The sequence below is a fragment of the Acartia tonsa genome, chromosome 1 (assembly GCF_053477335.1).
Source record: "Acartia tonsa isolate MP-2025a chromosome 1, ASM5347733v1, whole genome shotgun sequence".
NCBI lineage: Eukaryota > Metazoa > Arthropoda > Copepoda > Calanoida > Acartiidae > Acartia > Acartia tonsa.
The window spans coordinates 29066489-29084050 of record NC_137260.1 but is presented as its reverse complement, the minus strand read 5'-3'; the positions used below and the strand labels follow the sequence as shown (position 1 = coordinate 29084050).

The 17562-nt window shown below is 30.6% G+C and overlaps 1 protein-coding gene and 1 long non-coding RNA gene across 2 annotated transcripts in view; both read right to left on the bottom strand.

The window, feature by feature from the left end:
- Positions 1-225: 225 nt before the first annotated feature.
- Positions 226-1181, bottom strand: LOC145317135 (uncharacterized). The gene is made up of 3 exons (XR_013878924.1): positions 1049-1181; positions 596-655; positions 226-327 (listed from the first exon to the last, which is right to left on the bottom strand). It is a non-coding gene; the product is annotated as an uncharacterized LOC145317135 (long non-coding RNA).
- Positions 1182-1481: 300 nt separating this feature from the next.
- The window catches only part of LOC145327047 (uncharacterized), a 56538-nt gene continuing 40457 nt past the window's right edge, over positions 1482-17562 (bottom strand). The window contains exons 2-12 of the mRNA XM_080170563.1: positions 7010-7095; positions 6590-6674; positions 5939-5998; positions 5126-5327; positions 4833-4986; positions 4543-4692; positions 3515-3573; positions 3018-3112; positions 2416-2551; positions 2012-2082; positions 1482-1497 (exon numbers count right to left, since the gene is read on the bottom strand). Coding sequence (XP_080026689.1) covers positions 1482-1497; positions 2012-2082; positions 2416-2551; positions 3018-3112; positions 3515-3573; positions 4543-4692; positions 4833-4986; positions 5126-5327; positions 5939-5998; positions 6590-6674; positions 7010-7095 — 1114 coding nt within the window. The remainder of the gene's footprint in view (positions 1498-2011; positions 2083-2415; positions 2552-3017; positions 3113-3514; positions 3574-4542; positions 4693-4832; positions 4987-5125; positions 5328-5938; positions 5999-6589; positions 6675-7009; positions 7096-17562) is intronic.

The window sequence follows — 17562 nt, the reverse complement described above, 5'->3', positions numbered from 1 at the left end:
GCAGTGCCTCCCGATTATATAAGTGCATGATGGACTCGTGATAGTTGCATGTTCAAGTCCCCTCCCCACATTTAGGCAGGCTTAGTTTGACCGCCGGGTGCGGGGTTAACAGCGGTCATGAGATGGATAGTGATATAATAGGATTAGTGCGGTGGGTTTGTTATCATAAGTCACAGCGAAGCAACTCTGTATTGGGCCTGTCCGTATGGGTGTCGTATTACCACACTTATTTTTCTTTTTGGTTTGTTAGCTGTGGTTCTTGGACGACCAGTTGTTCTTGGTCGTCCGGTTTTAAGGATGGAGCGTACAGGTCGGTCTGGGTCATTTCTATAATACATTCTATACTTTAAACTTTATATAAGAAAGGGTGGAAATAGAATGTATGTTTGTCTAATATATTGTAGATAGATATACAAATTTGATTTCACTAGCATTAGGATAAAAGTTCTTAAATGAAAAATAAAAAACAAAATAGTCCTTGTTTGATTGTTAAAATCAGACTTTTGTAAAGTATATTTATCTGTTTCTTTCTAACAGTGAGACATTAATACTCTTTAATTAGGACCAGTCCTTATTTTTCAAGGAATTAATTTACCTTGGCTCAGTGTTGGGTGTTTCTAAATTTCTAACTTGAAGATTTCTTTTAGATCTTTCCCTAAAATAAGTATTTAATTCGCTGGACCGATATAGCTTCTGAAAGGTCCAGGAATGATTTATGAATATTTTTGGAAAGGGCACCCATATTCTCCTAAGAGAAATCACCCCTGGAAAAATACCACCCCTGCAAAATTTTTAAAAACTTTTTCCGTCTGAAGCTAAAATTTAAAATGGAGGGTAGACTTATACCCCTTCTCTATTAATTCAATATATAAAAGTAAATGAATTTTAGATCAAAATACACTTGAATCATTAAATAAATAGATTGCCCTTTACTGCAGTTTTTATTTAAGGTTTTTTAACCCTGCCTAACCTAAAGAGTAATTAAGCTGGGCAAGAGAGAATTAGAAAAATCTATGCCCTATAGCATTTTTTGCAGTTAAAAACTTACTGTAAAATTCTCATCATGAGTGAATCTGTAGAGCTACCAAATTTATTACTACTTGCATCAGAATCTTTAGATGAACTTCGCTCCAGCTTTGGCCGAGTTGACTTTGCGGATTTTACAGCTTTTTCTTCCGTTTTATGTGGTATATTCCCGTTCTTTTGATATTTTGGCTGATAATCGCCGTTGCTATGATTCCCGGTGCCATTTTGCTTTATTTCTGTTTTTTCGATTATTATTTTTTCTTCTATCTTGTTAGCATTAACATCATTTAGATAATTCTTAATAATTTCAATACTGTGCTTTTGATCGTCGGTGATATTATCAATGTGTGTTTCCTCTTGATCGTTCTGAAGATTTTTACGAGGGTGGATAGTTGAGTCTTTTCTATATTTTAAAAGAAATAACAATGTTGGTTGGTTTTCAGTTTTTATTATAACTAAACTGATTTTCGCCTGAGGTAAAAACAACGATATACATTTTTTAATTATATAAAACAATAAGAAGGTACTTCAAATTTAATAAGGACGATTATGTTCAGAAGTAGCAAGGCAGTCTAAAATAACAAGCAAAATATACGTCCCATCATTGAGAATGTTCGAGAAAGAAGAAAGAATAAAAATGAGGGAAAAAAAGCGCCTTTGTTAGGTTATCACACATGTGTCATTTTTTCTATTATAATTATAAAAATTTTAAAGGCTCGTAATAAAAATCTGATATCCTTGCATTTGAAGCTTTTTGAAGCTTTGCTGCTAATATAAAATTTATGGAAATTAGAAGAAGAACTAATTTTATGCCTAGTTGGCCTTTTTAAGTCACATGCAACATAATATTTATAAATATGTAAGCTCTTTATGTAAAACAAATTCATCTAAGTTTAAATTATTGGATTAATTATTTAAAAGAAGCCGTGTAAATTTAGTTTCAATCATTGTTATTCCTGTTATTAGCATGGTTGCTATAATTTGCCACTCCGCCATTTGATAACTTTGAATCTCTTCTTCCTTGTTGCAAGGAATATGTCGTACCAGTTCCTTCTTCTACACAATAGAATATTACTTTCAAATTTTGCAAATAATAAAATTACAAATAATTAAAATATAACCTTTTTACATTTTATGAATCATATTTTAAAATAAAAAAGAAATGTTTTAATGGGGCCTAGTTTTGAAGGTTGACAAACCCTCTTTAAAATAGCATAAAACCGTGCCTATGCCGGTTATGAAATGCGTTGCATTTGTCTGTATATATACATTATACAGAATTAAAACTGAACTTATGTGTATAATGAGGTGCAACATCACTCAATTATTCTAATTTGGCTATTTGTTTATTCCGATCAATATTTTTTTTAATGTCAATCTAAGGTGCACAGAAGACAAGTTTAGTAATTCTAATATTCCTGAAATAGTTTGATCATAAAGTGAAGAGTCCGAGTTGAATCTGTCCACATCCTGATTTTGTTTCTCAACATTCCAAGTTGACCGCATATCAAAAGCTGATTGAGGCCTATATTTAAACGAGGATGGTTACACCAATAAATGTATAAGTCTATATGCATAATCCAGACAACTACCTGGCCCAAGTACTTTATACAAATTGTAGAAAAGTATTTTTTTTGGAGTAAGAAGGATAATTTAGGAACTTCAACTTCAATATTTCTCGAAAATATAAATGAAAAAGAAAATAAATTAAGGACAAGACACACAAAAATAGATAAAACCGTATAAAAAAACAGCGATAATAATAAAAGAAAAAAATGGAAAATATAAGGAATAATATATTTCTCAAATATTGACCAACATAAGCAGACATGGTTGAATTGTGAAGTAATTTTGCGAAAAATAAAGTGAAAAATAAGGTAGGAAATTTCTATATGTACATTGTACTTTGAAAACAGAGAAATTTTATAAATGTGAGGAACATTTCTGTAAAACTTTTAAAGAATTCTTGATGGTTATTTCAACAAAAATACCTTGAAAATATGGAAGATTTTGGCCTCATCATATCTCCCCTTAGACTTGCAGATGAAGAAGGACGTCCTTGTTGGAAGAGCAAATTCATATTCGCCTGAAAAAATAAACAAACAATCAAAAAATAATTCAAATATAAATTTTCCTTCTGCATATTGATAGAACTAAAATCTTAAGAGATAGATTTTACAATTTAATGTATATTATTTTTAAAGAAGGTCATTTTTATTCATTATTAGATCAGCAATAACAGCATTACTAATAAAAGACTGTAAAATCAATTCAAATCAGGCATCGTCAACAAATCCCTTTTTACACTTCTGCTAAAGGGAGGCTAAAACCTTGCCGTTGTGGGGGAAAAACTAACCAAACTACAATAAATCACTATAACCCAACATAACATGAACTTTATGATAGATATTTTGTTAAATAGGTACTTGGACTTTTGGACAGACATATAATAGTTGTAGAGTAGCCACGCTACTAAAATAAGTTTAACCTGGTAGCCTCTTGTGGAAAGATTTTCTGTAGATCTAATAATCCCAGGCAATATTCCACCTAAAAATATATTATTAAATCTGAAGTTTTATATACTAAATCATTTGGAATTTTGTGTGTTTGTGGGTTTCTGTGTTGAAAGTCACAAAACCTTGAAAACAAATAAAATGAGGATTAATTTCTTTAAATATTTATAAAGTTCTGTCTAAACATAATTATGTAAATTTGTAAAAACTTTCCATGTTTCCACGAACCCGATTATTTTATATTTATTATTTCCTAGAAAAAAAACGTTGTTAGAGTATAACTGAGATTGTTTCAACATGGACCACAATCATAATGTTAATGAAAGAATAAAGATTTATAATAGCGTTCCTTACTTGTTTGTTTGAAAACTTTGGAGACTTTCATTGAATTTTGATTGGTTGGTTCATTAAGTTGAGTGTCCAAACGTTTCAATCACTAATTTCAATTTACAGAATTGGTAATTTTGTGTATTATTATTGTGGATACACATGAATTAATTGTATTATACCTTTATATCCCTGGGTATATGTACTAATGTAGTTATATATAAATATATCCTTATTGTTGCTTTTGGACCAAGTGTCTAAGCGAAAAACAGAAAAAAAACTATAAGCTGGTCGATATAATGTCAGCCATGGCCATTTTTATTTACATTCATAAATAATATATACATGTACTAATTAATGCGACGTTTTACAGGGTACATAGAAATTCTGGTTTCTCAGAATATAAGTAATGACACTTGAATCATTTTAGTTTGGCGAAAATTCTATTATTTAAAAAGATCATCAATATTTAATATTTTTCAATAGAAATGCATAAAATTTCATAAGAACATAGAATTCTACCACGTAGGAAAACACCCAATTGGTTGCCATTCGGGGCAGGCGTTGTAGGTGTTAAAAACCACTTAAGAAAACCATCAAGTATACCTCCGCCCTCTCATGGCTTACACCTTCCACAAATATCTTTCCACCTGGGTGCAAAAAATATATTACTAACCTTTACTATTAAAAGAAGTTTTTCTATTTGATTCTAATTCGCCTGCTGTGGCCATTTCTAGTTTTGCCTCCAACTTTCTAAGATCTATTGCTGAGAGTCTGTGATAGTTTTCAGCAGCTTTTTCTTCTATGTTGGTGTCAGTGAGATCACCTATTCAGATATCAAAATTTTTAAATAAAGCATAAATCATGTAAAAAAAACAATTAAAAACTATTTAAATCAATTAGGGTAAGTTGATGAAATTTGATATAACTTCGACTTAATTAAAGTTAGATCTTTAAAAACTTTACCAGGAGATCCGAGATGATCAGATATTATTGAATTATCAGCATGAATTTGAACTTGGATATTTGATTGTTTATCTGAGTTATCCTCAGTTGATGTTGATAGTTTGGTGGTTACCGTTTCAAATGATTTTGTTTTAGCATCAGATTTAGCTTTTTTCTAAAAATGTAATTTTTATTTTATTTGTAAAAAAATATAAATATAGATAATTCAAAATAAACTCAATAGGATAATAACAACATTTCAATTTAAAATATTTCATTCCATGCTAAAATGCTAATTAATTTGGCACCTTTACCTTTTTTGATGGTTTAGGTCTTTCATCTTCTACCTCGACACTTGCTTTCTTGGCATTTCTACCAGATTTTGAAGCAGCGCCTGTTTTTGGCCTGGCCTTGGAGGTGGGAGGACGCTCTGTAGGTCTGGATGATTTTGGTCTGTCTATATCTGCTTCTTTGGATAACTGTGGTCTTCCCTCTTCTGATTTTGATGTTCTTGGTCTAAATAGATAAAAGTATACTATACATAGACAATATTGGGTTATGCCCTAAAAAAAACAAAAAGGTAATCAGTAAGGAAGGTGTCCTTCAGATATAACTTTTCCCGGGGATAATATTTCACCTTAGAAATGAACAATTCCAAATGGACCCACAAAAACAAATATCTATCCTGCACCGTGCATCAATGATCCTAGGAGCTACACCAGAAGAGTCCTACTGTGCTGGAAAGGTCCTAGGGTAGATGCCAGACTGAATTCTGATCACTTCCCTCAGTCCAGGGGGTTTGGGTAGGGCTAACAATCCTTCCCTAGAAAAAACCTGCTCATGTTCAACCCGCACAAAGTAATGACCAATTTAACTTTGGACTCGGGAATGAAGTAGAGGTTGGAAACAACAATAAGATGTTTGGCTGGGAAACCGCTAACGGACCAGTCAGGCGGATGATTCTGAATTCCCGCAGACCAGCAAAAAAAAAATTAACTTTAAAATATTATAGTACAGTAAGTTTTATAATCACCCTCTCTCTTTTGCTAGCTTAAAACTGTGGATACTTTTATTAAAACTTGATTGGTTGGTTCAAATTAGCAGTGTCTAATGTAATGTAGTGTTACCTAGAGCTTGATCCTGAAGACACAGGTCTAGTAGATCCTGCAGACTTTGTTGATCCTGACCTAGAAATAATTGTTTTAAACAAAGATTTTCTATAATTACGGTGAATGCGTCTTACTGTCAGGAACCAATAGCCCTTTTAATCAATTTAGATATGTTAAAATTGTCTTATCAATTTCAATAATGATTCCTATCACAATCAGGTACGATTTTGGAAGCGTTGCATCCCTATATTCTTTACCAGGAAGTCGGTTTTGTCAACACTTAATAAAATTGTCCTATTCATCTGATTTTTTAATATTATAAGCGGATTATCTCGATAATCAAATCCTAAAAATGAAAGAATGTCCTTTAACAGTTTACTGTATTTACGCAATTTTGCAACCAAATTATGTACACTTTTGTTTAGATCCTTACAGATTAATGTTCTGCTTATCTACCTCTGACACTCTACATAAGGTTTTGTTCGTTTGTTCTTCGCTAATCATCCTTGCTTTGTGTGTAAACAAGTAAAATCTATGATAGGATTTGCTTTCGATTATTAAGTAAAATTTATGTTATTTTTATTTTACTTGTTTTTTTTTATTTTCAATGTATCATTGTAATTGTATAATTTGTAAGCTGTACAATAAAGATATGATTGGTTGATAAACCTGGAAGTTCCGGCACTTCTGGAAGTTCCTGCACTCCTGGAAGTTCCTGCACTTCCTATGGAATGGAAGTTATCTCTGTCCCTGTTAGAAATAAACTTAATCTATAATTTTAGGATTTCAGTAACTACTTAACTGATTAAGTTCCCCATTTAATAAAAGCTTCACATAGGTCCCGAGATGGGTTTAAGTTAATTCAATTTTAGATTTAAGTCTTTTAATGGTTTTAGACATTTTTTCTTTCACCTTCCTACTCCTCAGAATATAGAGCCCCTAGATTCTAGGGTCGCAGCCGCTAGTTTTAGATAATTTACTGAATTTACACACTTCAGAAATTAACTTATTTTTCCCCTTTCTACTACTTTTTCATCGGTGTTTTTACTATTGCTGTCATTAATAAAATTAAAATTAAGTTTTCCCTGTCTTCTAGATCAGGTGGGTAGTCCAGTTCATATTTCTTCTCTAATTTTCTCTGTCGCTCCAATTCCCTCAGTTCGTGATGAAGATCTCTAAACAATTAAGTGTATAATATTTAAGTAAGAGTGGAGTTGTGCCTTGGCCCAAAAAGTATACGCAACTTAAAAGAAAGAACTGTTTAATAAAATAGTTGGATGTCAATGAAAATATTCATTCAGATTTTCAGAATACATTCTACTTACTTAGTATTTAACCAATAAAATCTATGCAAATTTTACCTTTAAAAGTTACAATGAGGAGCTAGGAAATGACCATAGTTACAGAGTAGCTTAGCTACTTTAAAATCAAGTAGGTAGCAAAAAACAGAACAATTTGACAATTTCATTATAATTTTCATCAAATCACGAAACATTCTAAAGTTTTTGTTGGGGAAAATTTGCTAAATAAATTTTTCTTAAAAAAAGGATGAGAAAATTCTGAAAAGCAAAGATAATTTTAATAATTTATAATTATAATATTAAACTGGGCATATTGCCGAGGTTAATATCATAGATATTTCATATTATATCTCAAAAAACATGTCCTAATTATGTCAGCTATGACAACTTATTAAAATAACTTTACAAAGTAAATAAGCCATTTGACGTCATAAAGATGAGTGATTACCATCTTTTTTTTAGGGGTTTTCTTTCCCACTTCTTCTCTCATCTTCCTCATTTTTATGACGTCACATGGCTAATTTTAGACACTTTGTAAAGTTACCTTAATAAATTTCATATAATTGCCAGAAAAATGCAAATTTTAAGTTTCCAGATTATTTGACAAAACCAAACTTAACTATAAGAAAGCTTCACTTTTATAAAAAAAACATTGACCTACTAAACCGTCTGAACTTAACACACAAAAAACTGACCGTACTTTATGAAATATGTATTATTACATAAAATATTTCATATACAGAGAAAGAACTATAATGTAATTTTTATGTTTTAGATTTGACAGACTGATTGATTACAAATTATATGGAACTATTGCTTTAGACGTCCCAAAGGCCTATAAATGAGAAAAGATGTTTTTTTTCAATTGGTGAATAAGTGAAAACAATATGCCTATTTTAAAATAAAACTCTCTGAAGTCTTAACTCTTCTGTATGACATTTATAAAATAAGTGAATTAATATTTCTAATACAACTTTGAAGTCTTAACTCGTATATAGACTATTACATAAAGAATAATAACATAATCTTTATATTTCTAACAAAACCTTGGCAATGTACCAGTGTTAGGCCTTTTCAGTATTTCTATATTCCATTAAAAAAATCCTCCATTGAAAACAGTTTTAAATAAGCTTGTAAAAGGATCTCCTAAAAAATGAGAACAAACATTACAACTTTTAGATAAACTATTCCGATTGGCTTCATATTAGAAATATGAAATTAATATATGATGAAGGATACTTTGACCAAAAGATTTTGTGCCATTTTTTAAGCAAAAACTTTTAATAGCTCTAGAGAACTTTAGTAAAGAAAACAAAAAATACAAGTTGCTTTTCCTGGCATGATAACAAATCCATCTATTCTGAATATATCAAAACTAATTTTTTTTCAGACAAAAATTTAAAAACCTAAATATGGGACAGGTCTAACCCGAATCTAGACTTGTGAAATATATAATTGATGGTTTGATTGTCTGCATATCAATTTACTTGTTCTACAACAGTTTGCGTGCACATTTTCTTTCTCGTAAATTTATATCTCAATAAATAGGGCCCAAGTTCTTACAATTGTGTAAGCAAAGATCGTACGACCCCTCATTTTTTCTTTACTCGAACTTTCTCCATTTTAGAGACTATATTATCTTTCTTCGTGCCTTAGGCACCTTTGTGATCCTTTCTCAAATGTAGAACTCAATCGGTTCAAATTTAAATAAAAGTGATAAACTATAAATATATCTTACTACCTTCATATGAAATGCTCTTTATTTCTGGTATTAAATATTTAAAGTAGATTTTATTATTGGTCTAATGCAAAATGTTCTACTGCTTTATCTTTTTGGGATCTTCATCTGACTTTGAAGCGAGAACTTTTATAAAATTTATTTTCATAGAGTAGTGATTCAAAGAGTTCTCCAACAGATCTCCAAAACAGTTGGACTTCCTTTTAAGAAAGAATTACATTGATCAATGATATGTAAGTTTTAGGATATTTCACTGAGAGTGAGAGTAGGCTAATCCTAAATATTTTTAAAAATTCAATTCTAATTGGTCTTTTTTATTTTTATGCTATTTTACTTAGTGGTGAAACCAAAACAAAAATGTCCGAAAAAAAGAAAATCAACGACCTATTATTATCATTTCCTATTGAATCAGAAATATAAATTGTGAGGAAGAGAGGCTAGGGCAGCAGCCACTCGTTATTCTTAAAAATAAACATCTATCTTGATTTTTTAGAACTGTATAGAATTTACATATCGTCTGCACTGCTGTCTAGAAAAAATTAAAGACAAGTCTGTCTTTCAAGTATGAAAAGGTTATCATATAAAACCATTTAATTCATGGAAAACAAAAAATCAAACCAAAATTATGAGATATGGAAAAACTTTACTAAAGAGAAATTATCTATAATTATACACTAGTGGTTACGCCCCTTTAAGGGGAGAAGAGACTATCCTCTACTATCAATTCGATTTTAAAAATAAAAAGTAAATAAAATATTTCTGGAGTTGTAATTTTTTGAGGTTTGAATTCTTCAAGTAGGGTAAAGTTACCCTCCTCAAAAAAGGTATCTTAATTACTTTAGTATGAACTAATAAGTGCGCCCTAGCATTTAAGGAGTCTATATTCAAAGGGGTAGGAAAAGACAGAAAAATAATATAAAACAATTCTATGACTTCAAATTTAAAATAAAATTTCCTAAAAATGAGAATGTTATCAGTTAAGTGGTTATCAAAATCTTAAGCTACAGACAAAAAACCTTACTTCACTTTATGATATTTTGTACCCATTCGAATATCATGTCTTTTTATTTATAAACCAACTGATGATTTGATAAAACCAAACAATGAATCACTGTATATTGGACTTTTCAAATAAAAATAACATGTTTAAATAAACTCTATGTTACTTTTTAAATAGGGAAAGTATGCCTTATTTTAGAGTTTTTAAAAAACTAAATTGGTTGCTTTAGAGAAACATTTTTGCGATAAAGGCGAAAAACTGTTCTGGGAAGAAAATTAAAGAGTTTGATAACTACATATAAGAAACAAATATATTTCCAAACTAAGTACAGATAAAGTGTTACTAGATATATGTATCATAAAACTAGGAATAGGAGATTTTAAAAATTGGTTTGAGACAACCATATGAAGCTAAAGTAATGGCTTAACAAAATTTGTTATCTTTTTCAGTGAAGCTTTTCATGGTTCAGGAAAGGTTTTAAACTATTTTGAAGAAAGATACTTTCAGCCTCCTAGGACTAATTGCCTGGAAAAAAAATTGCCTACAACTTAAATTATTTTCTTTTATAATTCAAAACTACAATTGAAAGTGAAATTTCGACCTCCCCTCAACCCATTACTCAAGTGCCCCTAGAGGACTCTTGGGAGGTAGCCGCTAGTAATTTAATTGAACAAAAGCATGTCATCTAGCCTAGGCTGCTATTCAACGTAGACTGCTTGTGTTAAAACAATTAGCATCCAGTTTATAAGTTGCTTGCCCGTTGGTCTGTCGGTCATGCTACAAAAGACCAATACATACATTCAGATATAGATACATGTTTTATGTTTATTTTTTATAATAAGATATCTGAACTACATATTTATCTGTTCCTCCATCAAAAATATTTTTGCTTCGCTACTTATGGATGATGTCGTTTCATTTTAAAAAAAAACGGTGTTCAGTAAAAATGTAATATGAATATTTTCCAAAAAACTTATCCATGTCCATATAGCGGCCAAATAAAAAAGATCTATATCATTTTCAGAACTAATTTTGGTCGTATTTTAAAATTGGTATATAAACCACTAAAATTGTTCTATTTAAAATATTTAAATTTATATATAAATTTATAATTAGAAAATCACGAAACCCCGAGATAGATTAATACATGGTGAAATTATTAGTGGTGAAATTAAGAAGACACGAACTAGCGAAAAGAAGAAAGCTTTGTGCAATGTTTTATCTTTTTATGGTAATCTGTCGGTCTGTAATGCATTTATATTAATCCATGTTTACTTGTTTACTTAAGTAACTATAAAAGGTGATCTGATAGTTTTTTTTGTTTGTTTTATGGTTCAATAACAGGGCCTCATTTCTTTTTAAAGAATTTTACGATAACGTGTTTCAAGCAGCAGGGAGCTTCTACCACGCGGGGAATTTTTAATCATGGTGTCGGAGCCGTATAATTTTGATGCGGCTCCGGCTCCTACCTTAAAATTATTATATCAATTTTTGGGATCATGGAAAGAAAACAAAGTCATTCCTAATTAGGACAGAAGTCACTGGAAATTGGTCTAAGGAAGGCTACTTATGTCCTTCATCTAACAAAATCTAACTTAAGGGAGGTGACTTATGTCCTTTGTCTGACAAATTCTTACATTAGGAAGGCTGCTTATGTCCTTCATGTTGCAAAACTTAGCTTTTCTGTCCTTCACATAGCAAAACCTTAATAAACATAGCTTTTCTGTCCTTTACATAGCAAATTCTTGCAAAACATAGCAATTTCTTGCAAAACATAGCAAATTCTGGCAAAACATAGCAAATTCTTGCAAAACATAGCAAATTCTTGGAAAACATAGCAAATTCTTGGAAAACTTAGCTTTTCTGTCCTTCACATAGCTAATTCTTGCAAAACATAGCAAAATCTTACAAAACATAGCTTTTTGGTACTTCACATAGCTAATTCTTGCAAAACATAGCAAATTCTTGGAAAACTTAGCTTTTCTGTCCTTCACATAGCTAATTCTTGCAAAACATAGCAAATTATTACAAAACATAGCAAATTCTTGCAAAACATAGCAAATTCTGGCAAAACATAGCAAATTCTTGCAAAACATAGCAAATTCTTGCAAAACATAGCACATTCTTGGAAAACTTAGCTTTTCTGTCCTTCACATAGCTAATTCTTGCAAAACATAGCAAATTCTTGGAAAACTTAGCTTTTCTGTCCTTTACATAGCTAATTCTTGCTAAACATAGCAAATTCTTACAAAACATAGCAAATTCTTGCAAAACATAGCAAATTCTGGCAAAACATTGCAAATTCTTGGAAAACTTAGCTTTTCTGTCCTTTACATAGCTAATTCTTGCTAAACATAGCAAAATCTTACAAAACATAGCAAATTCTGGCAAAACATAGCAAATTCTGGCAAAACATAGCAAATTCTTGCAAAACATAGCAAATTCTGGCAAAACATAGCAAATTCTGGCAAAACATAGCAAATTCTTGCAAAACATAGCAAATTCTTGCAAAACATAGCAAATTCTTGGAAAACTTAGCTTTTCTGTCCTTCACATAGCTAATTCTTGCAAAACATAGCAAATTCTTGCAAAACTTAGCTTTTCTGTCCTTCACATAGCTAATTCTTGCAAAACATAGCAAATTCTGGCAAAACATAGCAAATTCTTGCAAAACATAGCAAATTCTGGCAAAACATTGCAAATTCTTGGAAAACTTAGCTTTTCTGTCCTTCACATAGCTAATTCTTGCAAAACATAGCAATCTTACAAAACATAGCAAATTCTTGCAAAACATAGCAAATTCTGGCAAAACATTGCAAATTCTTGGAAAACTTAGCTTTTCTGTCCTTCACATAGCTAATTCTTGCAAAACATAGCAAAATCTTACAAAACATAGCAAATTCTTACAAAACATAGCAAATTCTGGCAAAACATAGCAAATTCTTGCAAAACATAGCAAAATCTTACAAAACATAGCAAATTCTTGCAAAACATAGCAAATCCTTGGAAAACTTAGCATTTCTGTCCTTCACATAGCAAATTCTTGCATAAAATAGCATTTCTGTCCTTTCAATTTATGAGATCTTAAGCTACAGACAGAAAAACTTTGCTTTTTTGTTTTCAATAAACCAGGATATCATAACACTAATGGAGTAACAATGTTGTTTGCAAAGTACAGTTGAAGCTTTCTGACTGCCCTTGTACTATGTGTGTTAGTGTCTGTGTATGTTCTCACAGCTTTAGTGGCCAGGTGGAAATATTGAGAGCCAAAATTATCAATTTAAAATTTAGAAATGTAGATTCTCTACAAAAATGTAGTCTCTTGATTTTTTTACTAGGCTCATTACATATTTTTTTTGTATTTTTTAAAATATATTTTTTTGGCCACCTAGGAATTTCATAATAGTATAGAAGGAAGAAAGTAATGTACTGTTTAAACTTCTATCTAACAGGAGATGAGAACTAACCTAACAATAGTAAATAAGGTTTAAAGAGTACATTTTTATATTATCTTATTCAGTGTTTATTTAAAATAACCAATAAAATTAAATCTTTATTCCACAATTTCATGTAACTGGAACACTGGAGAAGATAAATTTAAATCCATTGTCCTAGCATTGAATTAAAGAATTTATGTAATATATTTAAGAAGATTAATTATTTTTCATGTGACAGTTCCAATTGGTAGATCTTAAGGAGTAGTTTAATTCTAATTAATTTTTCGGGTATAGCCCCTTTCCTGACAACGCTCCTTAAGGGGCGATTCTTTATTTTTTTCACCCTGTGAGGCAATCACTAACTAATATAACCTAACCTAAACTAAAATAACCCATCAAAAGCCATTTAAAATATATAAGACGAATCGCCCCTTAAGGGGTGTTGCCACAAAAGGGACTATTCCTCATTTTTCTATTATTGAAAATATAGAATTTTGATTTGATTTTTTTTTATTTTACAATGTTTTTTTTCCACTGTTTTAATTAAACGTTCCCCCCTTTTCCTCTTGTTAATAATGTACTATTACATTGCGTCGATTATAAATTAATATTATTTAAATTTTGTCTGCTAGCAATATGCAGTGGATTAGAACCGGTTCTCAGCAATACTGAAAAATTATATAAAGCATAATATGTACATTTTTATGGCCGCGGAAAGCTAAATATAATACGATGCGTCGTATATTCCTGAACTATGAATCTTAAAATTATTGGTGATAAAATATCCTGTGGGGCAATCACCTAACCCAATATAACTTAACCTAACCTAAATAACCTCTAAAACGCCATTTTAAAAATACGACGAATCGCCCCTTAAAGCGTTGCCACAAAAAGGACTATTCCCGAATAATCTTATGATCTAATTAGGGATCTAAAGGGAAAGAAAATGGCCGAAAATTGATATACATCCCCAATGATGATGCACAAAATTATCCTTTCTGAGATCAAAATTAGTGGTTGAACATTTAAACACATAACTAAACTAACCAACCAATTCAAAAATCAATGTTCCAAAAGTTGGTTAATTTACGAATAAGAAAACGTTATTATAAAACTTTGGGGACTAACGTGTAATAAACAGACCAATGTCTACTCTCTATCTAAATAATCTAAATTTAAATTATTTATATACAAACATGTATAAGTATAAACAAAATTAAACAAGGATGACAACATCCATAAAAGCGTAGCTCTAAAATCAGTAGGGTCTGTTATAGGAATCATCATGCAAAGTTTGAAATTGATAAGACAATTATATCATGTCTAAATTTACGAAAAGAGGTAACTGTTTCATATAGAAAGAACCAACCTAATTATAGAAAAGCTTCGTTTTGAACAGAAGTTTCAGGGATCTCTAGGGATAATGGCCGGTAAATTTGTGTACATTCCCAGTATAATTAATTTAAAATACCCCTTTCAATACTTTACTTATTTAAAGTCTAATGTACCCTCCCTCCCTGGGTTTATATAAAGATAAAAGATTAAACAACAACTCTAATAATTAAACCAAGTATTTTTTTCAGGGAAGATTTTTCATGGAATGGTAAATTAGTTTTATTTTGTATTACAAAAATAAAAAAAACTCTTATTTATTCAATTCTAAATATTTATGGGGAGAAAAAATCTAACTTTCTATCCGCTTTCCTAAAAGTTCAAAGTAAGCCCTTGCAATCGTTACATAATTTATCAGCTGATTTATTTGAACCGCTGAAAATGAAGTTGTCAACCATCTTTAGAGTTTGTACCAGATAAATGGAGAATTGCATTAGATGAGATTAACAGCTATGACACTAATATGCCTATGCTCTATGTAGAGAGGTGTGTACTTTTCATCAAATACAAATGTCCAAATTTTTATCTTTGAGAGGGTTAGTTAATTTTTTTTTTCTTGGGCAATTTCTCCTGTTTCTTTTATATAAGCATTGATAATTGTATAGGTATATTTTATGAAGAAAAAAATAGTTTGATATAATAATCAAAAATAAATATGTAGAAATATTAGATTCATATTAAATACTTATGGTCTAATATTTTATGTGTTGGCTACTGTAAAGGATTATGAAATAAGTTTGATAGATAGATAGATAGCCAGTCAAGGAAGGGGAGAAAGTTAATAATGTACAAGTGGCCAAAAAAAAATATATATTCTAAAAAATAAAAAAAAATATGTAATGAGCCTAGTATAAAAATCAAGAGACTACATTTTTGTTGAGAATCTACATTTCTAAATTTTAAATTGATAATTTTGGCTCTCAATATTTCCACCTGGCCACTAAAGCTGTGAGAACATACACAGACACTAACACACATAGTACAAGGGCAGTCAGAAAGCTTCAACTGTACTTTGCAAACAACATTGTTACTCCATTAGTGTTATGATATCCTGGTTTATTGAAAACAAAAAAGCAAAGTTTTTCTGTCTGTAGCTTAAGATCTCATAAATTGAAAGGACAGAAATGCTATTTTATGCAAGAATTTGCTATGTGAAGGACAGAAATGCTAAGTTTTCCAAGGATTTGCTATGTTTTGCAAGAATTTGCTATGTTTTGTAAGATTTTGCTATTTTTTGCAAGAATTAGCTATGTGAAGGACAGAAAAGCTAAGTTTTCCAAGAATTTGCAATGTTTTGCCAGAATTTGCTATGTTTTGTAAGAATTTGCTATGTTTTGCAAGAATTTGCTATGTTTTGCAAGAATTTGCTATGTTTTGCAAGAATTTGCTATGTTTTGCAAGAATTTGCTATGTGAAGGACAGAAATGCTAAGTTTTCCAAGAATTTGCTATGTTTTGCCAGAATTTGCTATGTTTTGCAAGAATTTGCTATGTTTTGCCAGAATTTGCTATGTTTTGTAAGAATTTGCTATGTTTTGTAAGATTTTGCTATGTTTTGCAAGAATTAGCTATGTAAAGGACAGAAAAGCTAAGTTTTCCAAGAATTTGCAATGTTTTGCCAGAATTTGCTATGTTTTGCAAGAATTTGCTATGTTTTGTAAGAATTTGCTATGTTTTGCAAGAATTAGCTATGTGAAGGACTGAAAAGCTAAGTTTTCCAAGAATTTGCTATGTTTTGCAAGAATTTGCTATGTTTTGTAAGAATTTGCTATGTTTTGCAAGAATTAGCTATGTGAAGGACTGAAAAGCTAAGTTTTCCAAGAATTTGCTATGTTTTGCAAGAATTAGCTATGTGAAGGACAGAAAAGCTAAGTTTTCCAAGAATTTGCAATGTTTTGCCAGAATTTGCTATGTTTTGCAAGAATTTGCTATGTTTTGTAAGATTTTGCTATTTTTTGCAAGAATTAGCTATGTGAAGGACAGAAAAGCTAAGTTTTCCAAGAATTTGCTATGTTTTGCAAGAATTTGCTATATTTTGCAAGAATTTGCTATGTTTTGCAAGAATTTGCTATGTTTTGCAAGAATTTGCTATATTTTGCAAGAATTTGCTATGTTTTGCAAGAATTTGCTATGTTTTGCAAGAATTTGCTATGTTTTGCAAGAATTTGCTATGTTTTGCAAGAATTTGCTATGTTTTGCAAGAATTTGCTATGTGAAGGACAGAAATGCTATGTTTTGCAAGAATTTGCTAAGTTTTGCAAGAATTTGCTATGTTTTGCAAGAATTTGCTATGTGAAGGACAGATAAACTATTTTATGCAAGATTTTGCTATGTGAAGGACCAAAAAGCTAGGTTTTGAGTGGTGAAGGGAGGCTACTTATGTCCTTCATCTTGCAAAATCTTTGTTAAGGGAGACAAGTTATGCCCTTCATCTAACAAATTCTCACATAAGGGAAGCTACTTATGTCCTTCCTAGGAAGGTGACTTCTGTCCTAATTAAGGAATGACTTTGTTTTCTTTCCATGATCCATTTTTGTTCATTATTGAATTTGATAAAATAAAATAAATAATATAAAATATTTTGCTTTTATTTGATTAAAGCTATATAAAAGTAGAAGGATGTGTTTCTATTTGTTAAGTAACAATAGTTTTTCAGTTTATTATATGGAAATAGACCGTTGCCAAATTATAATATTACCTAAAATAAATCATTTTAGCTAATCTGGAGCCGGAGCCGTTTTTAACGAAAAATACGGCTCCGGCTCCACCAAAAAT